Genomic DNA, 27,500 nt, shown 5'->3' with positions numbered 1-27,500 from the left:
TGAACAGGTATTAGAGGTAAAATGAAATGCAACCATAAAGTGTCAAACTTTTTTTTATTATTTAATGAATATTAAGAACATGTTCCAAAACACAGATAACCTTCATACCAGACCACTGTTTTTCTTAGTGGGCAATAACAGTAGCCTGATTTTTTTGGGTAGAGTTGCTGACAGTTAAGACTCCGACTTGAGCTTTTCCTGTTTGTTGGCTGGTTGAACCACTGACTCTCTCACAGCATCTGTAATCATAGAAGCATAACAAAATGAGTTGTTATACATAACTACCTACTTTTAAACGGAATGTCTGCTACATGAATATAAAGCCACCGCCGCCAGCAGGCTGCTATCGGCTCTGTCTAACTGTGACAAAATCTACCACCTGTAAGGCCTGGGCTACACCGAGTCCGCAAGTGAAGCACTCGGTTCGCAGAGTGTAAAAATAGTTTAAGAAGACTAATCCAATGTTTTTAAACATACTGTACGCCATCACGTCTGGTGTAACCAGTTCCATTGACTACAGTGGAAGCCAATTGTTGCAACAGATGCTCTGCAAACTGAATGCTTCAGTTACGTGCGCAGTGTAGCCTTCCTGTAAGTGTGATGAGGAGTTATGGAATTGACCACATTTTGGCAAAGACCTGTTCCCTTAAAATACAAAAAAGGCATCAGAAAAGCAGTTCCCAGACACAACTACTTGTTAGTTACACAGTCCAGCTTTTGGGGGTATTAGAAATGAGGTATTTATCAAAGCTGACAAAAGCATTTTATCTGTTGAGATTTACCTGCAATTCATCCTGAACCGCTATCAGCAGTTGCAGAGGTCTGTAGTTATTTCTCTTCTAAAACAAAAATATGTGCATTTCATTAGAGAGCTTTTGAAGTAGGTGGATTTTATTACAGAAGACAAGCATATTTTTGTATGTTGAGATTTACTGTACATTCAATTCATCCTGAACTGATAAAGGCAGTTACAAAAGTATGTGGTCATTTTATTATTATTATTATTATTATTATTTATTTTATTTTTTTAAATGTGGACCAAAAGTCAAATAAATCAAATGCAAAACTGTATAGCTTACTTTACTTGGCTGGCAGGCCAGGATGAGAAAGGGTAGACCCCCAAACCAGACTGGAGCCACTGGTGAATGACCTGTAACACAGATGTAGAACATAAACATACATTACTTTTATCATCAGAAAGAAACTGACAAATATGTAACATTACCAATCTTACACTCCATTAAAAAATGAGCTTTATATCGGGATCCAGAGAGTGGGATGCTTATCATTTTAGCTCATAGTTCCGTTGAAAATTGTCTGACCTGTGACAAGGCAATGATACTTGACCGGTAGAAAGACCTACGCTCCACAATGAAGCATGTAAAGATGTGAAAAAGTAGTTATAAGAGGCAAAAACACATTAAGTGCATAATGTGCATTTACATCAAGTCAAATACTGCCCTTTCTCGTTAAATCTTACTCCAAGAAACATTCCTCATCACTCAATGAACTCGTTGACGGCGGTATGTCCACATAAAACAAATAGCTTCGGGATTTGTGGCCTTATATTAGATAAAAGTTAGCAAAAGCCCGACCAGGAAACGTCTGCAAAAACTGACTTTTTATATCGGCTGATCGAAAATCCTTCCCTGCTTATTTTGTGCAGCCACATAGCAGAGCCCATAGTAGGCCAGTTAGCCGACTTCTCGCTAACTTTTACAAAATATAAGGGCACTAATCCCGAAGCAGTTTGTTTTAAGCATAAATATTGTCAACAAAGTTCAAAACGTCCATTTTTGGAACCAACAAACACATCTGAGCATGCACGACTCACATCGGGCTATGACAGGGAATATCATTATAACGTTAATTAGCTTATCAGCTGCTAACGTTCAAGTTATCCAAGACAGGTAACGTTAACCAATGTGAAATCAGCCCCCTACCAGAACGAAATGATGTTTATCCAAAGTAGCCTAGGTTTTCTTAAGGACAGCGCCCGAGTCCATGATCAATAAGAAAAAACGAGTTTTCCTGTTAACATTATTGTTAGCCAACAAGCTAACGCTAGCTCACGCAAGCCAACTTTTGTTGTTCGCAGGCAAACACATGACGTTAGCTTAGCTCATTTTAAACGCAATTTTGAGTTAAGTTATGAAACGTTAACAAAGCTCAAGTTAGACAGGATTTAGCCCTGTGAAAGGTGAGCTAAATTAACGTGCGCAACCTAGAAACTAGCTGGTGTGTAACTTGGCAGCTAATATGAGCTAGCACTAAAAGCTACAGCCATCAAGCTGGCCATTAACGTTACGTTATAACAAATTTCTAATTAGATTATATCAGCAAGCAAAGCTAGATAAGTAAGTAACTTGTGTTATGGAAGTACATTTTCACTGGATAGACTAGGTAACTTAAAAAATAAAGCATATAGGAGCATACTTACAGTGAGCCTTCAGACGCCGCCGTATTCCACTCCATTAGCGAGAAAACTGAGGAAAGAGCCGTTAGCAGACTTGAGAGGGCGCGTTCGATATGCGCATTCACACGGGGTCCGCCGCGGACCCACGGTTTGAGGGCGCGCTGGCGGAGTCTGATTGTGTTCTGTGCCCATAGCCAAATCGGAGGTTGACTGTCCGCCACAGACACCTTTGCTGTGTGGGTAACCAACAATTTAAGATGACTCGCATTAACATACTTCTCCGGGTTACATTTCGGAGATGATACATTACATTCAGGTTTACAGATAGTTTCCAGAGGTTACACAAACAGTTTACATTCAATGACAATTATAACCATGTGACACATTACATTTAGCAACATACACTTTTACAGTCATCAAGAGAGATCGGTTACATTCTTACAGGTTACAAACACTTATGGCATTAACTCTTCACACAATGCAATCTGAATACATTCATTTAAACAGTTTAAGGCACTTTACCCATTTCACAGTTTGAGACATACAATTCTTTACATGCATAATTCTCTAGACTTTACAAGGTCAGGCTAGTAAAATACTTGTAATGATACATTTCATTCATCACACTTTATTATTTCTTATGAGGTCATTGTTTGCAGTTATGGTTCTTTTTCCATTATTTTATTCACATTCAATAATCATCAACTATTTCTGAGGTCAGGGTGATCTGGTTTAGTAATCCTGCACATTGTTCAACATCTGCTTCAACACATTCATTCACTTCCACGCTTTCAGGTGAACTTAATTCAAGAGTAGGTTGCAAGGTCATTGGTTTAACATTACGATTCAATTCCTGGTCAGTTTCTTTCCTAATTTGTCTAATCATATTTTCTAGATCAGAGAGATTACCTTGATAGCTTGCGCTGAATCTAGCCTTTTAGCGTTTTTGCCTTGTAAGACATATTGATTTTGTGCTATCGCTCTGGGGTCCATACGGTTGGTGTTCTGGCAACACGTCAATATATATATATATATATATATATCTGTGTGATAAACTACGTTGCCTAATTGCAATGAGTGTGAGATTCGCCTCTTGTGTTGTTGCAAGGGAGGCCGTCGTGGTTGGAGAATATGATCGTGACGTCAAGTCGGGGACCTCGGGTACCGTCGCCAGTGTTGCCATGGCAATATTACCTTTCATTGTACAACCCCAAATTAGAAAAAGTTGGGACGTTGTGTAAAATACAAATAAAAAACAAATGTGATATACAAGCAGCAAAAAGAACATAGACAACATAAAATGTGGAAAATTAAAATGTTTACTATTTCATGGAAAATATATGTTCATTTTGAATGTGATGCCAGCAACATGTTTCAAAAGAAGTTTGGACGGTAGGAACTGAGGAGACCAGTTGCTGGAGTTTTAATTGCATTGTATCCCATTCCTTCCCGCTACAGGATTTCAGTTGCTCAACAGTATTATGGTATTAATCATGTGTTCATTCCATAATGCACCTAATTTGACAAATCTGGACTGCAGACAATCCATCTTAGCACCTGGACTCTTCATCTATAGAGAAATACTGTTTAAATATGTGCAGAATTAATTTTGGCATTGTTTTCCTGAAATATTCAAGGTGTTCCCTGGAAAAGACATTGCCTGGATGGCAGTATGTGTTGCTCAAAACCTGTATACATCATTCAGAATTGATTGTGCCTTGCCAAATGTGCAAGATGCCCATGCTGTAGGCATTAATGCACGTCCACACCGTTATAGATGTTGGGTTTGGAACTGAGCACTAAAACAAGTTGGGCAGGCTGGGTAATTGGATAGGCCCTCTCCTCTGAGCACTAAAACAAGTTGGATAGGTTGGGTAACTGGATAGGCCCTCTCCTCTGAGCACTAAAACAAGTTGGATAGGTTGGGTAACTGGATAGGCCCTCTCCTCTTAAGCGCAGATGAGTCCATGATTTCCTAAACAAATTGTGAATTTTGATTGGTCTAACCACAGGACGTTTTTCCATGTTACCTCAGTCCATTTTAAACAAGCTCAGGTCCAGATAAGATGGTGGTATTTCTGTATCATGTCTAAATACAATTTTGGATGTTGCATGATAAAGTTTACACTAGCCATTCTGAATTGGGTATCCAACTGTGCTCATGGTTCTGAGGTTTTCCTGAGACCATACAATAATTTCCTTTACATAAACAGGTCTGGTTTTAATGCAGTGCCATCTGAGGTTCAAAAGACCACGACCATCCAATATTGTTTTTCAGCTTTATCCCTTGTTTGCAAAAGATAAAATATATTCTCTGGATTTTATCATGTACTGTAGATGATGGACACTGAATGACCGGGGTGCACGAAACTTGGTGAGCATGTAGCCCCACAAAGATGACACGGAACCATTGTGTTTTGTTTTGATCCGTTGCCCCGTCGCCAGACTGGACCTCGGAAAGGAGGGTAGGGCGGACACAGCTTTCTGTGAATATAGCGAGAACTGTAGGACCACATTTATTTTGTATGTCGGTCTCAAGAGCCATGTCAACCCATCCCATATGAAAAGGGAAAAAGGTGAAATCCTTCCCAACACTGAGTAGGCTAATAGATACTTTAAGACTTTTACGTGGTAGCTTATGCTTATGTGGGTGTCTTGAAAGGCACTTTAAAAATAAAATGTATATTATCATTAGTAGTAGTAGTAATAGGCTAGTAGTAGTACTATTGTTTTTACTTTGACTTAAGTCTCTCTGATGAAATATCTGTACTACTCAAGTGTGTGTTTCAGATAGGCTACTTACAACTCTGACTATATAGCTACACACACACCCCTGATCGTCGGGAAAAACCCACCCTCATGCAGTAACGCAACGCAAGCCTGCGTAGGGTTACCCAGATAGTCCATGGGCCAGGACCTAAAAAATCACATATCGGTATCACCTGAGGTGGTAAAATCTACCAATGATTTTTGTAATCCTCCATGCCTGAGGGACATTATTTGGTATGATAGCCCTCTCTAAGTGGTAGCTTAGTGGTATTTTTCCTAGCTTTTATACCTGCACACAGTAAATTATACAATACAAGCCTATGTACAGATATGGGTGCCTCAAAATCTGGAGGAAGGTGGGACATGTCTTAATCCATGTTATATCACATCTAGATGACATAGGCTTGTAGAAAATATAAAATTTAGATGGATGATTTAGTTTTTCATTAATGATGCAGGCTAAATTAAATAAAATGTGCACATTTTCGCCTTTATAATACATTAATATATACATGCAAAAGGATGGAAAAGGGTGGATCAAGTCCAAACTCATGTTTTGTGACATCTAGAGAGTATGGGCTTTTAGAAAATATATGGATTAAATGGCTGAATAGGCATGTTTGGCTTTTATAGAGACCATAATGTCTTGGCTGCAAAAATGGCTCAACTTTAGGCTACAGTGGAATTTATAGGTGGATGTGCTCAAACGTTTGAAGACAATATTAATGAGGACTCAGGCAAGAGATCTAGGTCAAGAGGTATCTATCAGAAGGGCATTTGCAAAAGAAGAATATTGCAAGTGGTGGCTCACTCACAGAAATTAGCATTCAATGACAATACTGTAACTGTTCAATGAGAGAATGAAAACAGCGCCACTTTATTTAAGCACATAGCACACATAACTATAACAATTAAACCTCTGTTGTTCATAAACCTATTTCTTCATTGCAAACTTTTTTTTTAATCACTATCATCATATTCATCCAGACTGGCATTTATGTTCTCCTCCTCCTCTTCTTCCATCTGATTGCTACAAGTTTGTAACCTACACAATTCCGTGCACTTTAATTTGTTTGAAAGGCAGGAGCAGTCAGGAAGTTTGCAGGTCCGTACGCATTTGCAGGCCAAAAGTTCCAGGACAGCCAATGGGGCTGGCGGTCCCTGCATCCAGTCCACCATCAACATTCCTGTAAAATAAGTAAAATTTCTCAATTACTGATTTATCCAATAATTACAGCAAGATTGTGAATTCCAGTTCATGGTTTGTATTTTAAACACCTTTGTCATCGGTTGTCCATCCGTGTCCTTTTGGTTCAGGTATGTCTGGCTGTCCTTCCAGACAGTGCCTCCAGACTCCGGCCTGATAATTTGCACGCTGTATATGCAGCTTTGAGCAATCCCTGCAAGGGGGAAGTGAACTGGAGTCTACTTCACCCCTTTTTGCACAGAATATCATGTAACGCACATCATTGATGTCACATATGCTGGATGATGGTCCATACATCCTGCAGACAAATGACTCCATGTTGCTGTATACTTCCTCTGGTACAGCCCAGGATGTTCCCAAGGATTTAAATGACTCCATGTTGCTGTATACTTCCTCTGGTACAGCCCAGGATGTCCTGCTTTCTTTGACAAGTTTCAAAGCTCTGAGTTTTCCTAGACCTGCAAAAGCACTTGTACTATCACAACCTGTAAAGGCATGCATCCCTATGAGAGCATCACTCAGATCGTCTCCAAGGCACTGAGCAAGGTTGCTGATATTGATGTACCGTGTTCGATTCTGAGTTCCCGTTTTCTGATATAAGAGAGCATTTATCCTCTTAGAGCACCCAAGGCAAAGGATCATGACATATGTATCCTCACTTACGATAAGTATGGTTTGATAGCCATTTTGGCTGGCATGATTTGCATGAAGGAGCATACGGGTATCTGCCTCCTCATGGGAACATCTCAGCTCTTCCACAATATCCCAGGCTTCTTGGCTCAGACAATAGCATGTGTCTCCCAGGCTTCTTGGCTCAGACAATAGCATGTGTCTCCCAGGCTTCTTGGCTCAGACAGTAGCATGTGTCTCCCAGGCTTCTTGGCTCAGACAGTAGCATGTGTCTCCACAGGTTGCAATTAACTGTTTGCTCCGAAGCTTTGCCCGATTCTCTGCTAGTTTCCACTGATCCACGATGAATTTTATCAAGGCTGTTTTGCTGTCAGCATTACTTAACAGTTTTCTCCACTGCACAACATTGTGTCCTGGGGCAATATTCTTCCACTGAGTGCTACTTGCTGAGCCACGACCACACCTCTCAGCATTTTTGATTGATGTCTTCCAGTACACATCAAATACAACATCTATCCGTGTACTGTTTCTTCCTTCAAGTAATGCTTGATTCAGCACAGAGTTTGCGATCCCTCCAAAAGTTTTGCCATCACCTTTTACTTTCTGGTCCAGGCTCATTCCATCCATAATGCACGTAGTGTTTCCCCCAATATCTTCAACTGATGATTTCTCCAATTCTCTTGCAAGAGCAGCCTTATTAGTTTTTCGCAATGAACCATCTGGATTGGAGAGTGCCCAAGGCAAAGGACCAAGTGGATGAGCCAGGACATCTTTAATGTTAAGATTTCTACTTTGTGAAGCAATTATCATATGTCCAAAGAGATTTCGATCAGCTTTCAAGATCACATATGACACCCATAAGGCAGAGAGTGGACCATTGTTTTGTCTAAGGTAGCTGAGGAACTCACTGAATCGTGCCAGAGTGTGTTGACATGAGTCTTGTTTGAGGATTCCCTCAAATTCTGTCTGGGATATCCCATCACAGAGGTCGTTGACTGCAAGCAGAGTTGATTGTAGGTGAATGAGATCTTCCTGGTGATTCTGTTCTAACCATGGACGGAAACCTTTCCAAGCTAATCTCAATACAGCCTCGTAGAGCAATTTGTGAAGCATCACTGCTCTGTTATACATGCGACCATCAAGAACACCGGAGATGGAACCTTCTGCTATCACTCCTGCCTCGACACAAAGGTCTCTTAGGCCAGCATCTGCAAACCGCTTTCCAATTGTAGCCATGAAAGTACAGGTGGTATGGAAGACTCCCATTCTGATGAGAATGTTTTGGAAAAGTTCCTGATGTTTCCAAGTAATCTTAACCCTTTAGGCGCCAGAGGTTTTTTTTTCGAAACGTTCGATTTTGACATCTTCATTTCAAAAGGCTATATCTTAAAAGTGATAAGAGATAGAGACTTTCTGTAAATTAGAGAAATATTAAGGATGACCCAAAGTTTATGTAGAGATTAAATGTTTATATCTAATTTGCATATTATGACGTCATATGGTGGCGGCCATCTTGGATTATAGAATTTTCATGAAAAGTTGCATGTTTGAATGATAAAATGCACCACTTCTTTTCCCCCAAAATGTCCCTCACCTTCTGTATGCTATATTGCACAATACTGAATGCTCAGGTAAATAGTAAGTAGTAAACAAACTGTATAAATCATTACTAATAAATGGCAGAAACAAACCAAATGCATGTAGCGGTAGGCTGGCCTTTTGCTGTAGAGATTTTCCATTTACTACATACAGTAGGCACTCTGATTCCATGTATGGGGCACATATATTATTCAGATGACACACAAACACAAGTAGACAAGACCTGTTTAGTTCAAAAGCTCACTTGCCATGGCAAGGCACAGATCAGGAGTGAGATGACGAGACAAGACAAGAGACAATGTTAGTATTTGTTTTCTTTTTGTTGATGTTTTTTTTGTTGTTTTTTTCTTAGCTGACAAAGACACACACATCACAAGGACATGAACACACAAAAAAGAACACATGTCCTAAATGGTCAGGGAAATAGATAATCAACAGTGTAAGTCATTACTAATAAATGGCTGACAATTTTTTTTTTTATGTAGCAGGCCTTTTGCTGTAGAGATAATGACTATCCATATCCATATCCTATCCTATCCATACAGGGCCGGCATTCCCATCATCTTGTGATAGACTATGCATGGCCTAATGGCTCTCCTGCCCCGTGTCACCACCTCTGCTCCTGTTGCGAGCAGCATGGCCAGATCTGCCTCGTGCTCGCGTCGAGTGGAGAGAATTTGCGCAGCTCGGACTAGACCTACTGTCATTCTCATTGCGACTCCCCACACTGCCTCTACGTTCCCCCCTTACTGTCCTATGAGCACATCGACCTCGTCTAACATACCCAGTGGTATTAGACAAAAGCTCCACCACGTTACTGTCGCCGCGATTGCGGAGAGGCACACGTTCAGAAGACAGACGCTAGCGGTATGGACATTAGGCTACCTCCAGCCTCGTTCGCCACACCACTAACACCCTGCTAACTTCCTGATGAACACTCCGAACCCGTGAAACATTATTCCCACCAGTGACATTGGGCAAACGATTCAACGTTTGTGCTTGGTGTAAGCTAAACTATGGAGTAAACTCTCACTTTGTCCAGCTGCATCATTGCAAGGCAGGGACGCATCTGAAGCCTCACTAAACGAATCACCGTCATTTTCTGAAGGCAGATATTCCCCTTCAGAATCAGGGTCCGCGAATAGAAGACCCAACACTTCATTTCAGGTAAACTTTTTTGATGCCATTAGACGATAATCTAATGCAAATACTCGCTGACGTTGACAATATCGCTCTGACAAAGTGTCTCACACGCACACTAGCTCCGGTATTTCACGCATTGCGCTGTAGCTAGAAAGTTTTGTTTAATGCATGTCGTTTTTTCGACTCGGGGATGACGTATGACTTGTCTGCCATCTAGTGGAGTGGAGGTCAAACGAAATATGACACCCTATTTGACTAAATCGGCCGTTTTATTCAGTACCGCATCGTAAACTCGACCGTGGCGCCTAGAGGGTTAACAGCCTTGGCATATAGTGCCTGGTCAAAAACAACAACAATCTTGTTGAGCTGCAGAGACTTCATTATGACAATTGACTGTTGGAGTACCTCATATACTGTGGATAACTGTGTAGCAGGAGCATTGATTGTTGGTAAATAGCCAATACTATCCTGTTCAACACTTGTTGTATTGCGAGTGAGTATGTTGAACCCTGTCCAGCTGCAAACATCCTCATTAGAGAGACGAGCCATGTAGTTTCTGCCTGTTGCATCTTGGAGAGAAGAGGCATAATCAGTATCCATAGTATGGACAACAGGGGGATTGGCACGTTCTCCTGCGTTGTAAATGGGAAGGGTCGTCTCGATGGCCTCAATGCTTCTCCTCTTAGTTTTGGGGATACAAGGTAAAGCTCTGCTCTCAGCAGGATGATCAGCAGTCGGATTTGTTTGCACAGCAATTCCATTCACTCTGTGTGATGTGCCTTTACCACTGATTGTTTCCTCTAGTCTGTCTATATTGTCCCACGCCAGTGTAGTGAACAGACCAAGCTTGATGTTTTGAGGTAATGGAATTTCATCTCCACAGACTGCTTGCTTCTGAAGACAAAGGGCTGTGTCAATTTCCTCTACCTGAGAATATGAAACACTGCGTCCAAGTCTGTTTAGTATCTGTATCAACTCTACATTTCCTGTGAGTGACTTGACAGCAAAGGGCAGCACAATGTGTTTTGCAGGCTTGACTTTACCATTTGTAACGGCATAAACCAGGTCTTGGCTGAATGAAGTTGTGAGCCTTTTCACTCTCTGGGTTAGATTACTAAGCCTACCTGCATTTGATAAACCTGTTAAAACTGTCCCAAAAAATTCCACTGAAGATGAACAAATTGTGTTCATTTCAAGATCTGCCACATGTGGTGGCCAAACTTGAACAGCATCTTGATTCTGGATGTCATTTCTGATCTTCAGCACAACTTTTGATATGGTATCTTCAGCTGTGTCTGCCCTTTTGTACACCTCTAGTTCATCTTTCAGTTCTTGGTACCTCTTTACAAGTTGTTCCATTTTCAAACTCTCAGGGTACACCAACAACTTTCCTTTGTTGTTTTGTATGATGTGTAGAGATTCACCAAATTCAGCTTCAATCTTGCGACGTAGATTTTTCTTTGTAGAAAGTTCTAATTGTGTTATACCACATTCTGCCATTTGTGTCACCAATTTAGAGGTCAGGTCTGTGAATGGTACGACATTAGGATTCCCAATTACCTTTTCCCTAATATGTGCAAAAACCTTATGTAGTGCCACTCTTTCTGCTGCTTCATAAGGAGATTCTGCTGGGTCCAAGTTAGTTTCATCTTTGTCTATGTCTGAATCTTCCTTTGTGTACGCCCTGTAGCAGGATCTATGGTAATGGGCTTCTGCTGCTACTAAATCACGACAGGCTATGGCTAGTACTCTTTTGTCACCTTTCCTGACAGCTGCTCTTCTGATTTTGTCATTAGCTCTCAACTCTACGCATTTTGTTAGACTCTCTTTTGTCCTTTGACCTTTCAAATACTTGCTACATTTATCACAAAATATACATTTGGCCTCATAAACTCTTGAAGTCGTTGGACCTTCCCTCGAGGATTTTCTTAGGTCTTCTGTGACAGAAGGTTCTGCAGATATGTCTTTTGCAAGGATCTTGTCAAGCTCTTTCTTCAAAGTAAAGATGCTACGGCATTTTCTGTGATACAATATGGATGGTATTCTACCCTCAAGGAGATCTTTAGCAAGATCAAGGATGGGGTGATATGCTCTTATTTCAGCTGCTCTCAGTAGTGTGTTCCATGACTCTATGTTCATAGGTGCCACAAGGTTTGAATTATCATCTGAACAATGTAGTAAACACTCCCCCTGAACACAACTACTTCCTTCTGCCATGCTTCTCTATTCTGGGATGTACAACAATCTGAAAGCAACAGAGATATATCAGGAATGATGTGCTAAAATGAGGCCTTTTTCTACTCAGCAACAGTGTGTATGTATGTGTGTGTGTAAGAGAGAGAGAGAGGGAATATATGAAGTGTGTTTTTTGTGTGGGTCTGTATGTGTGTGTGAGAGAGAGAGAGAGAGAGAGAGTGCAATACTGTGGTTGAGCTGTGGCTTGACTGTGCATCATCAGTATTCTGCCACTCAAAATTCCAAATTCAAATAAATTCAGTTACCAACTGAAATTGCTCTCACACACATAGGGTGTGTTCGAAACGGGTAAAGTTGCTGCCTTTTAAGATATCTAACTGGGGAGCAAGGCAGCAAGTGCGGTTCGAAACCGAAAAAACAAATTCTGCTGCCTTTTAAGATATCTTAGAATTCCCAAATAACGGTCATTTTTGAAGGCAGCATCGATGCACACTTCATGCTGCCTCCTACCCATAATCCCTTGCGGCAACGTCTGAAACAGCTGTGAAAGGTAAACAAACATGGCGGATGACATCGGTAATGGCTGCTGAATCTGTTTAAAATGTAATTTGTGTGATCTTATTTTGCTTAGATTTGCAGATTACAGATTAGAAATAAACAATTTACTATCTGATTATGCCATTGTTGTAACCATTAATAGCGTCTGGTCTGATATATCTGCCGGCCGTAAAACTAATTTATACCGTTAGCCTGCTAGCTTACGTAAGCTAATTTAGTTTAACGTCAGGCCTTTGCTAACGTCATACCGTAGTGTTAACCAAAGATTCTAGAGTGCTACGCTCATTTTTAAAAGATGCATTTAATCCAAAGTCATGTCTAGTGAGACAGCTCTCTATGTAGGGAGGGAGGCAGTAGGCAGCTGTCTCCTGTTTTGAACACACCCATAGGCTACATCTCTGTATGTTATTTTTGTCCTTTCTTTTGTTCACACACAAATTGGGGAAGTCTACAGCTTAGGGGTGGCTACATCTATTGAGTACGGTTTACAGCAGACATCATTGTTTGATAATGTTAGTACCTTACTTGGGCCGGTTGGATTATTATATCTAGTCTTTCACAAGTAGCCTAGTTGGTCAGATCCTTACTCATTCTCACACATCTGAGTCATAACACAAATAAAAATAAACAGGACTCACCTTATGTCCTATCTGTACAACAAAGTATCATGGTGTTATCTGTTTTTGACACTACAACAGCTATTGTTATTGTTGTAGCCTAACTAAACTGCTTCCACACACTGGCCCAGCAAACACCAACACACTCTAACAATTCTAAAAGTTGACAGTTTATATTTGTACTGTAGAATGTTCAGAAAAGAAATCTAGTTCCAGACAAATTGAAAAAAAAAAAAAACAGAATTTAGACCTAATAGTTATGCAGAATCTACATGCATTCTCTTTCAAATTCAAATATCACAGCATGTCCGATCATTATAGTTCTGGTACCATTAAGGAAAACAGGTTATTTACCCTAAAATATATTTTTCTGAGAAGTCTATATACTCTAGATGTGATATAATGTGCATTGAGACATCTCCCAACTTCCTCCATCCCACTATACCTTAGTTCTGTAATGTATTTTGCATTACATTGAAATGCATTGATTTTTAATGGAGAGCTATTAGTTATGGGTCTACAATAGCTGTGTAAAGTGTATTCAGCTATCTAACCCATATATTTTCTAAAAGCCCATACTCTCTAGATGTGACATAGCAACAGTTTGGATTTGACCCACCCACTTTCAGTCTTTTGCCTCCATCTAATCCTATACAGGTGAAAAAGTGTACGACGGATACATTTTAGCCTTTGTAATTCATGGAAAGCTAAATTATCCGTCTAAACTGTATATTTTCTAATAGCCTATGCCATCTACATATGATATAACATAGATTAAGACATATCCCATCATCCCACACACTTGCATACACCTATACCTACACATAGGAATGTATTGTGAATTGTACTGGGTATGGGTATAAAAGCCAGTAAAAATACAACTAAGCTACCACTTAGAAAAGGCTATCATACCAAAACATATCTCTCAGACATAGAGGATTATGAAAATTATTGCTAGATTTTGCCACCTTTGGTGATACCAATTTCTGCTCTGGCCCATGGACTAAGAGCCCCTAATTACATATTCTCTGGGTAAACAAATTTACCGTCGACGTGCTCTGCTGAGTCATGACGTACCAGGAACCAGTAGCAGCAGAACGCGCCAAACCAGAGTTCAAAAGTTGTTAGCAGAGCCCGTTTATGGAGAGCCGGATCACTCCCTATTAACTCCATTGTACCTGCAATATGTTGCAGTTCCGCTAGGGGCGATCACGAATAAGTGCAACAACAATGGGGGTCTATGGAGCTAGACGGCTAAATTTGTCTCTTTCACCTGGTTGTCGTTGAGAAATTGAAGATTTGATTGTGGTTTCTGCAAGCTCAATATGGATTATAGGTCAAAAGTTGAATGAATGAGTAGTCACGTCCTTTCGATTTCTTACAGGTTGGGTCGTTGTTGCCCACAACACACTAGCTTTCTGCTAATGAATGACGTCATTGACACATTTGAAAGGCTTTTTAGAACAAATAAGTGACTCAAAAAATATAATACTCAGCGGTTTTTATTTTCCTCTGCCCCCTCTTTTGACTGCAATATTCGAATTTCTGGGCAAAAAATTATATCCCGAAAAAAGTGGATTTGAGGGGTACAGCTCCATAGGCCTCCATTAATTCTGCACTTATTCGTGAGCGCCCTCATGTGGAACCAGAAAAGGAACTGCAACCAGTTCAGAAACCGGAAGTTTCCCGAGAGTGGCGGTTCTCTCCTTATTAGACATTCTCTGTTGTTAGTCAGAGTTTGTATGATGGTGTCGGACGAGGAGAGTGTTCGAAGATTTGTGCGCAAAGAGATCTCTCACGCTGATCTCAGGTAAGCCTAGAAACTTTTGTTTCAAATATGCAGTTTGTAAGAGAGGAGTTCTGGAGGCATAAACGTAGTGATACATGTCAGTGTTAGCTAGCCCAATGGCCAAACTTACCAGATTGTGCCGCCAGTAACGTTAATGTTACTAAACCCCCGCGGTAAAAGGGTACGTAAGGTGAGGTTTGCTTTACTGTCATACAATTTTTGTAGCCTACTACACCCGACTACACAATGCCGCGGTAACGTAGTACTACACAACATAGGCTACGCGTAGTGTCGCGCTGCCTCCCCTTGTTGTAGTCTAGCACAGTGTTTCTCAAACTTTTTCAGACCAAGGACCACTTAACCAATAAAAAAAGAATCACGGACCACCTAGCTAAAAAAAAAAAAAACAGTAGACCTACGTCAACATTATATTACAGAATAGGCCTACTCACTGAACCACCTTGCTTACTGTTTTTGCACCTTGCTTATTGTGTCAGAGGATTCATATGATTTAAACTGGCGTAGCTATAGGCAGTGTTGCAGGATTTACATACAAGTTGGTTCAATATTGCAACTATTGCAATTACCACGTTTGCTCGCGGACCACTTGAGATAGCTTTCGGACCACACTTTGAGAAACACTGGTCTAGCAGACCCGGCGGCAGACACAAATTCACAGACGGGCATTACACCTTTCCAGGGGGGGAACGGGAACTTAAATTGATCACGGTAGTTTAAGCTTACACTTGACAAAACATTCTAAAATGAAAATATAGATGCAAGAGAGAGAGAGAAAGTGAGAGCATATGCGTGTTAGAACTGAGATGCGTGTGGAAAAAGTAGACGTGCTGTTGAGACTGAGCTAGTCATATTTAAAATAATGTAAAAATAAATCCGCAGATAAAGCCAAAATCCTCGTTCATTTGCTAACCACTTTCAGATAGTGTTAGGGAGTTAGCCCCGAAGTTAAGGATAACTTTGGACCTGGATGGGGAACAAGCTCCCTGTTCTCCGACTAGGTCAGAAGAAAAAACAGTAGGTTAACGCTATCAAACAAACCCAGAAACTACAAGGCCTACTTCTACTAACTACGATATGAGATAGGCCTATGGCCTACCTGCGAGCCGATAAACCATATTTGTCATCGGATGACAGGGGTTAGTGCAGAACTGAAGTAGACTGCGCCACGTAACCTCCTCTCCATTTAGGTGATGGGCTTAATGTTCCTGATTGATTAGCTATGGAATAATACAGATTTTACAAGTTTTATTTGCTACTTGCTAGATTGACAAACGTATATTATAGGCCTACATTTAATAAGTGTTCAAAATCAATCTATGGGATTGGGGTTGGTTGGTGCAGCCAAGCTCAGCCAGGGCGGGCACAGATGACTTCCAGGATGGGCCTGGGTTAGTGTAAGTGTTTCTCACAAATGGACCACCAATTTAGGCATGTATTCAACAGTATACGAAAATATTAATAGCCTATACAAACTATGCCATTTTGAAATCTTGTTTTATGTAAACTAGCCTACTCAATGCAATCTCAAATCCTCACCAGAAACACCAACAGTCAATGTATTTCTCCAAATCCTAGTTTCGTTTGTTTTATGGACTAGCCTACTACAGTGGTAGGTGATTCACGCAGCTGGGTGAAATGTAAGTACAACTGCAGCCGCTTGGGGGCAGCATAAGTCTGCTGTGGCGTTCCGCGGTTGAACCGGACGGAGCGTACGACAGCAAGGGTTGTGATTGGCCGAGTTTTCAGTGTGTTGTTTCTCTGTGTTTCTAGCAGCCCCTGCAACATGCTAGTCCACTGTAGCCTATAAGCTGTAAGTGGTCATGGAAGAGATTGTTAAAACATTAATTTCTGTTGTAAGCGGAACAAGTTTCACAGGCACCGTTGTCAAGTCAAATTTATTTATATACATCTGTAGGCCTTTCTATGAACTTAAAATAGGCTATTTAATTATTTCAAATCATTTCAGACATTCCGCAAGCTACTAATACTCCGTAACACATATTTGAAGAACATGTGGGAATAAAACTACTTTTAGGCATTTAGGTTACCCGATCTGCAATACGTTGCCAACAGCCTTGCTTTGTTCACTGCCGACGTATTTGATTTTTGTTGTAGAGTGGGTTTTAATTCCTCATAACTTGTCATAATAATTGTGCATTCCTCATCTGTAAAATAAGGTGATCGTGTCATCATTGAAAGTGGTGACTTGACCTGCAACCCGCCCCTTTTATGTGAACGCGCACAAACTCCAATTAGGTTAACCCCGGCTCAACAAATCAACTTCATAATCAGCGTCGTAGTACCGATTAACACCACTTAAGATAACCAGGGTTTGTCAACACCGGTTTAACAAAGTAACCCTGGGTTACATCTGGGTAGGTTAAGCTCCCTTCGTAGTACAGGCCCCAGGAGAGGGAATAATAGCCTAACAAACGCACGCAGCAATTACAGAAGTTGTGGGCTAGGCTACTTGTTGCTTTCTTTTACTATGGTTGCCTGTTATCAACACACAATGTTAAGATAATTCACTAACTCAAGACTTCAAGGCTATCATGGATATAAAACGTTTTTTGGAAATGAAAGGGTGGAGGTAGCAAAGGATGGAGGCAGCAAAACTAGAGGAGTTATTTCAGATGAACAAGATAGGCAAAATGCTTGTCAAAACGTTAGCATTACATCTGAGGGGTATTTCACAAAGGCAGAATTAAGACATCCAAGATAAGTGATAAAGCGAGGTTTGACATAGCGTTGTCTGGTCATCCTAGCTCAACTCGTTTCACTAATGCCAATCCAGGATGAGTAGGAGCGACTATGTCAAGCCAGGTGTAAGTAATTCAGGATGTGTGCGCGTTCTCGTTTCTGCTCCAAAGTGCCCACGGTTGGAATAAAAAAAGACACGGAAAATAGCGTCATTCACACAAAGTGAACAACCGCTTTTGATATAGACTAACAATTAAGTAAAGTTATCCTTTCTGGAATGGGGAATCATGGCTATTTCTATGCTCCTGTCTCTAAATAGGCACAGTGTAGACTAGACCTACATGCTATGCTCCTGTCTCTAAATAGGCCCAGTGTAGACTAGACCTACATGCTATGCTGTCTCTAAATAGACACAGTGTAGACTAGACCTACATGCTATTTCGCTGATTTTCTGTAATATATGCAGCCTGTAGCGCTACTTTGGCAAACCCAGACAGGTTGTGGCATCAGTTTCACTTTTAAAACGTAACAGTGTAGGAGAGTGCGGGCTATTGAATTTGCAGCATGACAGACAAACTCCCGTTGTGAGTGCACTCTACGGACCAGTGGCATCTTTAGTAGGCCTAACATTTTTCATTATTATTTTTCCCCAGCAATCAGTACAAGTAAGCATCAGTATAACAATTAATCAAGATAGATTTGGCCAAAAGTGGGCCCCCTTTGCGGTCGTGGGCCCGGAGCGACCGCCCCCCCCCCTCCCTCCGCTTAGGAGGCCAACATTTCAAAGCTTCAATTGGTCCAAAATGCTGCAGCTAGACTTTTAACAGCAACTAAGAAAAGGGAGCACATCACACCTGTGGTGTGTACTACGAATCTCGATTAGTGGGTTAGCAAGGTATGTTGCGCTCAAAGCTAGGGTATGCTGTGACACGAAAGTGGATTTGTTTTAGTGTCGCTATATCACCATGGCATGTTATGCTGTCAACCAAACCTGGTCGGGAGAAGGTTATGTGCTAAGTTATAGCTCAAATCATGTAATCTACCGCCCACTGACCAATCAATTGTCTTAAAAACAAAGTTATCTCACGTGTAGGATTCTGTCATATATCTTACAAGTGGAGCTCCGCCTCTACTAACATTTTGGATCTCGAATGCGCTTTAATAGTGCTGTGCGTGCAAATATCCCACTGTGGACGTGCATATGATACAACAACTGATGACAATTGATTTATTTGATGTTATAGGTTAGACACAAAAAATTACCGCAGTGTAGATTAAGCTATCGCTCATGAATGCGGAAGTAATTGTTTTTAAATAGAGGCGGTCTTGTGCGTCTCCACTTTTCACGATTGGCCAACGTCATCCCAACACCGAGAACGCGCACAGATCTGAGCTGAAAGCCTAGTTTGACAAATATATCACATAACTGCTATCGCAGTATCACTTAACGTATACCCCTGTGTCAAGCCTCGATATGTCTACATAGCCTAGATATGTCTAACGTGCTTCGTAGTATACCCCACTGTCCTGGCTCACCTGCGTTGGCTTCCTGTCAAATAGAGAATTGATTTTAAAATCTTACTTTTTGTTTTTAAAGCTCTTAATGGATTAGCCCCTTCTTACATCAGAGCTTTCAACGTCTTAAACCCAAAGGAGATGGGGCTTTCACAGTCCCACACACACACACACACACACATCTTAAACCCAAAGGAGATGGGGCTTTCACAGTGACTGTCCCCAAAGGAGACAGGGCTTTCACATAAACCCAAAGGAGATGGGGCTTTCTCAGTGCCCCACACACACACACGTCTTAAACCCAAAGGAGATGGGGCTTTCACAGTGACTGTCCCCAAAGGAGACAGGGCTTTCACATAAACCCAAAGGAGATGGGGCTTTCTCAGTGCCCCACACACACACGTCTTAAACCCAAAGGAGATGGGGCTTTCACAGTGACTGTCCCCAAAGGAGATGGGGCTTTCTCAACTACGGCCCCTAAACTTTGGAATAGCCTCCCTCCCCATGTCTCATCTTGCCAAACTATCTCCACTCTTAAGTCTAGTTTAAAAACTCACCTTTTTACCTCTTACCACCTTTTAGCTCTGTTTAAATAACTCTCTGGTTTTCTTATCCTTTCTGGTCCTATTTTTATTTTTTATTTTATGTCTTATTTATTTTTTCTTGATTTTAGTATTATCTTATTTTGTCCCTTTGTGTATTTATTTGTCTTTATTTATTTATTTATTTATTTATTTATTCATTCTATGTTTTATCTCTTTTTTTCCTGGCTTGTGTCTTACTGTCATCTTAACACCTCTACTATATCCCCCCTTTTTAATTTTATTTTATTTGTCGATCTTCCTCCTTTGCCTTTTTGTAAGATGGCCTTACCTGTGAAGCACTTTGGGTCAATGTTGTTGTTTTTAATGTGCTATATAAATAAAGTGACAAAAAGGCAAAAGTAGTAAAAAAGTAATAAAAGATAAGGTAGAATAATTTTCAAGGCAGATTCAGAATTTGTAACTCAGTGCAGTTAGCAGAAAGCATCTGAGAACAGTTTAGTCTTCAGTCTAGATTTAAAACTGGCTACAGTTGGGGCCTTGACAGAGCGTTGTCTGGTCATCCTAGCTCAACTCGTTTCACTAACGCCAATACAGGATGAGTAGGAGTGACTATGTCAAGCCAGATGTAAGTAATTCAGGATATGTGCGCATTCTCGTTTTTGTTCCAAAAAGCCCACAGTTCACACATTGTAAACAACCGCTTTTGATAGACTAACAATGAAGTAAAGTTTTCTTTTTTTGAATGGGGAAACACAACTATTTCTGTAAATCAGCAAGAGTAGGCATGCTGGACCGACTGAATGCAAATCTACGTATCCAAGTGTGCACGCTTCCTTATCTCGGCATGCAACGTCATTAAGAAAGCGCTTGCTACCATAGATATTAGAAAGCTAGATACCGCATTGCCACCATAGATATTAGAAAGCTAGAAAGCGCTTGCCACCATAGATATTAGAACGCTAGATACCGCATTGATAACGTCATTAAAGGTAAACTATGCAGTAGGCTATTGGCAATTTCCTTACTGTTTTCTCGGTTCTTACTTCTTTTTCGCTGTTATGACTAATGTCTGAGATACTCCATCGCTACCTTTTTCTAGCCGGTGCCTGGCGTGTATGTGTATTTGAATGCAGTAAAGTTATATACACATATAATACTCTCGTTATACTTCCTGACACTGAGGCCGCCGGCCCACAGTTGCAAGGGTGGTTTTTCCGCTCACAGGCGCTAGGGGGAAGCGAGACGGCCACCATTCACCCCGAAAAAAGTCATATAACCATTCCAATGACTCTGAAGCTGTTAAATTAAGCTAAAAAACTAGCATATTAAGCTAAAAAAACCTGCATAGTGTGCCTTTAAGAAAGCGCTTGCCATATAGATATTAGAAAGCTAGATACCGCATTGCCACATAGATATTAGAAAGCTAGAAAGCGCTTGCCACCATAGATATTAGAAAGCTAGATACCGCATTGTCTGTCGAGTTCTATTAGGTGGCATCGTAAATGCGGCCGCCATATACGTATACCTTTATATCGGCACATAGTATGACTCTGTATACCTTTATATCGGCACATAGTACGACTCTGTATACCTTTATATTGGCACATAGTACGACTCTGTATATCTTCATATCGGCTTTAGAACCGAATTTATTGAAAACAACTTCAAATTGCCCCTCCATTTCCAATCAACTACTACAGTAGGCGATTTATTAAATGTCTATAAACAAAAGCTACTACAGTAGGCTATTCATCAACGTCTATCAACAAAAGCTACTACAGTAGGCTATTCATTAACGTCTATCAACAAAAGACACAAACAACGAGTATGTTAATAATTATAAGGCTACCACAATTAAAATAATAACCATATTAAGACAATCTGTTTTGTTTTGCTAGCAAATACATTTAGCAAATAGTATATAAATGGAATAAAGCTCCTTAAAAAATCACATGGAGGTCTGATTTGAATGACGGCTAGCTGAACCAATAAGACAACATAATTACCATTGGAATTAACTAAGCTTGGCTGTTAGCCTGGTCGGGACCAGGCTAGGTGCAGAGAATAAATCCCCATGGTAACTTATGTGCCGTCTAACCAAGTAAAGGCTAAATTCATCCAGGATAACCAAAAAATCAGCTTAATCCCTTATCTAGGTAGGTCAAGGCTAAAATCCCAGTTTAATCCCTTATCTAGGAAATCACAGCTTAATCCCTTATCTAGGTTTTGTGTAATACCCATCAGGACACAGGCTAACAACAACAACAAAAAAACTGACCAACTGCCTGAACCAGCGACTTTCTAAAGTTACAGGTGAGTTAGTCTATTTTCTATGTTCTATGTTCTCACTGAGAATAATGATGCATGTTCTGGGGTAAGGGGTGTGAATAATGAGCATACATGTTCTGGGGTGAGGCGTATGAATAATGTGCATATACATGTTTTGGGGTGAGGCGTGTGGCAATCTGTCAGTCTGGCTCCTGATGGGTCCTGGCTCAGAAATACTCGAAAATGTAGTCAGATTGTAGTTTCTAAGAAGACTGCAAAACGGACTCCGACTTGGCTCTTTTGCGGTTGAAATTGTAAGTAGCCTACCCTTGGGTGAACTTCGTTTTTGTAATGTGATTTAATAGTCTCTTGAACAATGTGCTTGCTCGACCGTTTTATTGTGAGCCCTATGTGTTTAGCTTGGTTTATTGATGGCTAGCTTGCTAGCTAGTGGGGGTTTAGCGTAGAAGTCACTTGCCGAAGCTGCAGGGGGAGCTATGTCGTGAAAAATGCGAGCCCAAATCAGGCGAAAACCCAGAAACAGCAAAGGAATAACCAGACCTGCATAGGGCTTCTTTAACTTCTGTGAACAGACCACCGTGTTGTCCATTATCCAAACTGTGCAACTCACCACAGGAATTAGCCTAAATGCCGGAATTATCCTTTAACATCCCTAGCCAAAAGCATGTCATTCACATATCCTTTAACATCCCTAGCCAAAAGCATGTCATTCACATAGAGATGCTCAGTATCATGTTTTGCATTGAACATTGCGTGTGCATGTGTGTCCTTCCAGTAGCCTGACTCTGAACTTGTGCGTGTGTGTGTGTGTGTGTGTGTGTGTGTGTCCTTCCAGTACCCTGACTCTGGGCGTCCTGAAGGGCCGGTACCTACGTCATATGGGGGGTGTGACTGAGTCCAGACCAGCAGAAGCTTCTGAAGCGTGTGGTGGAGGCGGAGCTTCTCAAAATGCAGGTCAGTGTGGTGGGCGGGGCTTAACATGCAGGTTGATGTGGTGGGCGGGGCTTCACATGCAGGTCAGTGTGGTGGAGGTGGAGCTTAACATGCAGGTCAGTGTGGTGGAGGTGGAGCTTAAAGGAGAATTCCGGTGTGATATTGACCTAAAGTGTGTTGAAACATGATACCGAGTGTAAAAAATAATTCCGTGGAAATGCATGGATTCCAGTTGCTGCTACTGGAAGAAACTGGAATCCATGCATTTCCACTGAATTATTTTTGGAATCTGATCCCTTATCATACCTGTTCATTCTTACTCGTCGCTCGACTTATCGTGACTAAATTCAAGATGGCTGCAAACGCTAAACTTCGTGAAGATACTGTCTGCATAAATCGTCTTGTAAGTAAACTACCAGTGCTTTTTCAAAGTTCTCAATGTCTCGTTTTAAATGTCAGGGCCCTCGGAAGTCTACCAATGAAGTGTGGAGATACATTGAGCCTCGTAAATGGTGTAAAACAGTGATTTATTTGCATGGCTAGCCCGATGCCGAAGCACCACCATTGATCAGAGGGGCAGCCGTGGCCCACTGGTTAGCACTCTGGACTTGTAACCGGAGGGTTGCCGGTTCGAGCCCCGACCAGTGGGCTGCGGCTGAAGTGCCCTTGAGCAAGGCACCTAACCCCTCACTGCTCCCCGAGCGCCGCCATTGTAGCAGGCAGCTCACTGCGCCGGGATTAGTGTGTGCTTCACCTCCCTGTGTGCTGTGTGTGTTTCACTAATTCACCGTTTGGGTTAAATGCAGAGACCAAATTTCCCTCACGGGATCAAAAAAGTATACTTATACTTATACTTAAAAAGCTGTTGGTAGCATCGGCTAACTAGCCCCAGATTTTGGAGTGCAGGGGACAAGCCGAGATGGGCTATGAGACATACGTTCACACTCGGTATCATGTTTCAACACACTTTAGGTCAATATCACACCGGAATTCTCCTTTAACATGCAGGACTGTGTGGTGGAGGTGGAGCTTAACATGCAGGTCAATGTGGTGGGCGGGGCTTAATATGCAGGTCAGTGTGGTGGGCGGGGCTTCTCAATATTGATTGATTGCAATAGTGCAGGGCTGTACGTTAGCTTTTTTGCTCATAGCACTGCTGCTACAGAGGCTGATCATAGCACTGCTGCTACAGAGCACTGCTGCTACAGAGGCTGATCATAGCACTGCTGCTACAGAGGCTGATCATAGCACTGCTGCTACAGAGCACTGCTGCTACAGAGGCTGATCATAGCACTGCTGCTACAGAGGCTGATCATAGCACTGCTGCTACAGAGGCTGATCATAGCACTGCTGCTACAGAGGCTGCTCATAGCACTGCTGCTACAGAGCACTGCTGCTACAGAGGCTGATCATAGCACTGCTGCTACAGAGGCTGCTCATAGCACTGCTGCTACAGAGCACTGCTGCTACAGAGGCTGATCATAGCACTGCTGCTACAGAGCACTGCTGCTACAGAGGTTATCATAGCACTGCTGCTACAGAGGCTGATCATAGCACTGCTGCTACATAGCACTGCTGCTACAGAGGCTGATCATAGCACTGCTGCTACAGTGGGTCCCAGTTAAGTTTGGACGGGTTCCTTCATGAATCACTCACCCCATTTTCTCAGCAGAAATGGCACAAACTGCAGTTGACACAAACAACCACAAGGTGTCACTTGGGAGTTCTGCCACTACTATTTTTGATGCGACTTGACTTAACTGCTTCCATGACGCAGTGAGCCATTACCAAACATACATGATAATACAATAGCGTGAGTTTATATATCTTATACCCTATTTGTCACGGTTACTTATAGATTTGATAGTGTAACGATAAGCGCATGAGACTTTCAGTAGGGGCATGGGAACTTAAATTGATCACGGTAGTTTAAGCTTACACTTAAACAGACAAAACATTCTAATATGAAAATGTAGATGCAATTGTTGTAAAATGGTGCAGCTCCTTTAAGAAATCCCCGTGTGCAGGGATGGAGAGAGAGAAAGCGAGAGGGGATGTGTGTTAGAACTTAGATGCGTGTGGAAAAAGTAGACGTGCTGTTGAGACTGGAGCGAGTCATATTCAAAATAATGCAAAAAATAAATCCGCAGATAAAACCAATTATCCTTATTGATTGCAACCGCAGCATGCCTGCTTGCCGACGTTCAAACGAAAAAGATATCAAAGCACCTTTTGCGTTTGAATGTAGGATGATTTCTTTTTTTAAACAGCTGGACAAATTATTTAGCTAATTGATTATAGCCTGCACACCAGCAATTGTTGAACATTTACCTGACAGTACAAGACAGTAGCCCAGCCTAACAAGCATGTTGCATGTTGTAGGCCTACTGTAGACATTTCACTTAAATTGCAACCGCAACATGCCTGCTTGCCGACGTTCAAACGACAACGAAAAAGATATCAAAGCAACAAGAGTGTTGAGTCTGAATGACACGGAGTTCAGACTCATATTGCTCCTCATATTATAACCATCTATAAAAAAGGTGTTTTTTCTTTTCTTTTTGAGCACGTCCGAATCCCAGGACATAATGCACTGGGCCTTATAATAGACTCGAGATATAATTCCAAAGGGGGCAGATAGGGGCCTACTGCACTTAAAACTTAAAAAGATAGAACGAAGCTTCCCGAAATTTGAAATTGTGATCAGTGACTGGCATCGGGTGAAGCTTTTCGAAGTTGAACAGGCTATTAAAAACTATTTGCGCACCTCAATGTCACAGGAGAGACTGGGCTCTTCCTTCTCTGAATTGAAAAAGACGTTATGCTACCTGGAAACTGGCCTATGATTTCATTGTTGCGTTTGCGGCAAAGCAAGACAATGTTTTTTCAGAGTCAGGATATGGCGAGTCAGTGTCATTTATTTGTCCAATGTTAGCCTACAGACCAGTTTCCATAGTGCACATCACTTCTGCTCATTGACAAATACCGTCCAGCACAATGATTCATGCCCAATTAATTTCCCCTGTTAAAGTGTTCACCTTTGTTACACTTTTTGGTTTCGTGATGTAGCCTATGATAAACACCATATGGCCAAATATGTGACTCCGCTAATGTTATAGGCTATACAATTTCCCCTCTTAAAGACAAGCTGGTGTAGCTTATTAGACTAGGCTACTAAAATGCACCGACGGTAGCCTTGGCTGTGTAAAGTAAGCTATTGCATGATTTCATGCACGTAAGTTCATGCATCTGTCAAGTTCGCACAGGGCCTCGCACCCCCTTGTGACGGCCCTGCAGCTCCTCCTAAAACAGCGAGGAAAAAGTTAAAATACGCGATAAACCCGGGAAAAGTTGACAGGTTTGTTTCGGTCCCAGTGATTATTTGTGAAATTGTGCAAACGACAGCGTTTTCAAGGCATTTCAAGGAAGGTGTCGTAGCATGCAAGCTACCAAATTGACCCAGTAGCCTACAGAAGGCATCAATAAATTGTTGGGACTGGGGAGGGTCATGCGCGGTTTTTCTCAATCACTTTGGAGGGTCATAGAAAAATTTCTTGCTGGCGAGGGAGGGTCACGTCTTTTTTGACTAACGCTCCCAAAACTCCTCCGGTCCCTTAAATAAATAACGAACAGTCCCTAATTGATTATAGCTGTAGGCCTACACCAGCAATTGTTGAACATTTACCTGTACAGGACATTGACAGTAGCCCAACCTAACAAGCAGATGTTGCAAAATACATCAAAAGACGCAATTAATCAGAAATAATGTAATCTGCATCGCTTTATTTAACAAACTGCAAGCAACAAGAGGGTTGAGTTCGCTGTGAGGCCAAACCCAAGAGCAGAGCCTATCTGTTAAGGCACTCGATAGGCTATAACGAGCTGTGTGCGCCTGGAAAGACAATAGAAGATGCTTTCTGAATAGCACAGCGAAGACGGCTCTGGTCATCCCAAATCCCATACCCTCCCCCCACTTCCTGTAGCCTACCATTATGACTTGTTGCCATTTTGGGACATTAAGCTTTTTCACGTTAAGCCCCCCTCCCCCACCCCCTTCTTTCACAAGCAGTGGGGGAGCGCGGGGCACAAAGTAACACTTTTTGGTAGACAAAGGAGGGTTCTCTGCGCTTCTGTCGTTTGGCGACAATCCGGTGCAACCAGGCCAGGACAGATATTTTAGAGAGGAGAGACGCCGGTGCAGCTCAGATGTCTTCTTAATTTTCTTTATTCTTTAGTAAAAGGTGCAGAACATTATTAAACTTTGACTAACGTTTCGATGTTCGTTAGTCAAAAACATCGACACATCGAAACGTTAGTCAAAGTTTAATAATGCTCTGCACCTTTTACTAAAGAAAATTAAGAAGACATCTGAGCTGCACCGGCGTCTCTCATTCTCTCTAACACTTTTTGGCTTTGGCTAAATATTTCTAAAATCATTTGAGTGTCACATGTTTTAACAAGGAACACTTGTTGTTGAACTAATAACAGACGTGTGTCGAAAATTTACTTTATTTTCCATACGGAGAAATAACATATGCAGAGTCTAACCAAGGTCAATCTTGCCAAAAAAGCC

At 41.5% G+C, this 27,500-nt stretch overlaps 1 protein-coding gene and 2 long non-coding RNA genes across 14 annotated transcripts in view; 1 reads left to right on the top strand and 2 right to left on the bottom strand.

The window, feature by feature from the left end:
- Positions 1-35: 35 nt before the first annotated feature.
- Positions 36-2,556, bottom strand: LOC121699823. 2 transcript variants are annotated; one of them, XR_006027044.1, is made up of 4 exons: positions 2,441-2,556; positions 1,080-1,150; positions 783-839; positions 36-239 (listed from the first exon to the last, which is right to left on the bottom strand). It is a non-coding gene; the product is annotated as an uncharacterized LOC121699823 (long non-coding RNA). The 2 variants fall into 2 exon arrangements; XR_006027043.1 differs by lacking the exon at positions 2,441-2,556 and adding an exon at positions 1,323-1,394.
- Positions 2,557-5,868: 3,312 nt separating this feature from the next.
- On the bottom strand, positions 5,869-13,265 carry LOC121699826. The gene is made up of 3 exons (XR_006027047.1): positions 13,157-13,265; positions 6,464-6,585; positions 5,869-6,372 (listed from the first exon to the last, which is right to left on the bottom strand). It is a non-coding gene; the product is annotated as an uncharacterized LOC121699826 (long non-coding RNA).
- A 1,537-nt stretch (positions 13,266-14,802) lies between these two features.
- Positions 14,803-27,500, top strand: part of hirip3 (HIRA interacting protein 3) — a 35,068-nt gene continuing 22,370 nt past the window's right edge. For 7 of the 11 annotated variants that reach the window (XM_042082260.1, XM_042082259.1, XM_042082258.1 and 4 more), the window contains exons 1-3: positions 14,803-14,945; positions 21,929-22,018; positions 22,830-22,948. In XM_042082260.1, the coding sequence (XP_041938194.1) occupies positions 22,943-22,948 (6 nt within the window). In that variant the 5' untranslated portion in view covers positions 14,803-14,945; positions 21,929-22,018; positions 22,830-22,942. Of the gene's footprint in view, positions 14,946-21,779; positions 22,019-22,829; positions 22,949-27,500 lie in introns of those variants that run through there. The other 4 variants (XM_042082252.1, XM_042082254.1, XM_042082253.1 and 1 more) reach the window with 4 other exon arrangements.

This window comes from Alosa sapidissima, chromosome 24 (genome assembly GCF_018492685.1).
Source record: "Alosa sapidissima isolate fAloSap1 chromosome 24, fAloSap1.pri, whole genome shotgun sequence".
Taxonomy (NCBI): domain Eukaryota; kingdom Metazoa; phylum Chordata; class Actinopteri; order Clupeiformes; family Clupeidae; genus Alosa; species Alosa sapidissima.
This window is presented reverse-complemented; position numbering and strand designations above follow the sequence as displayed.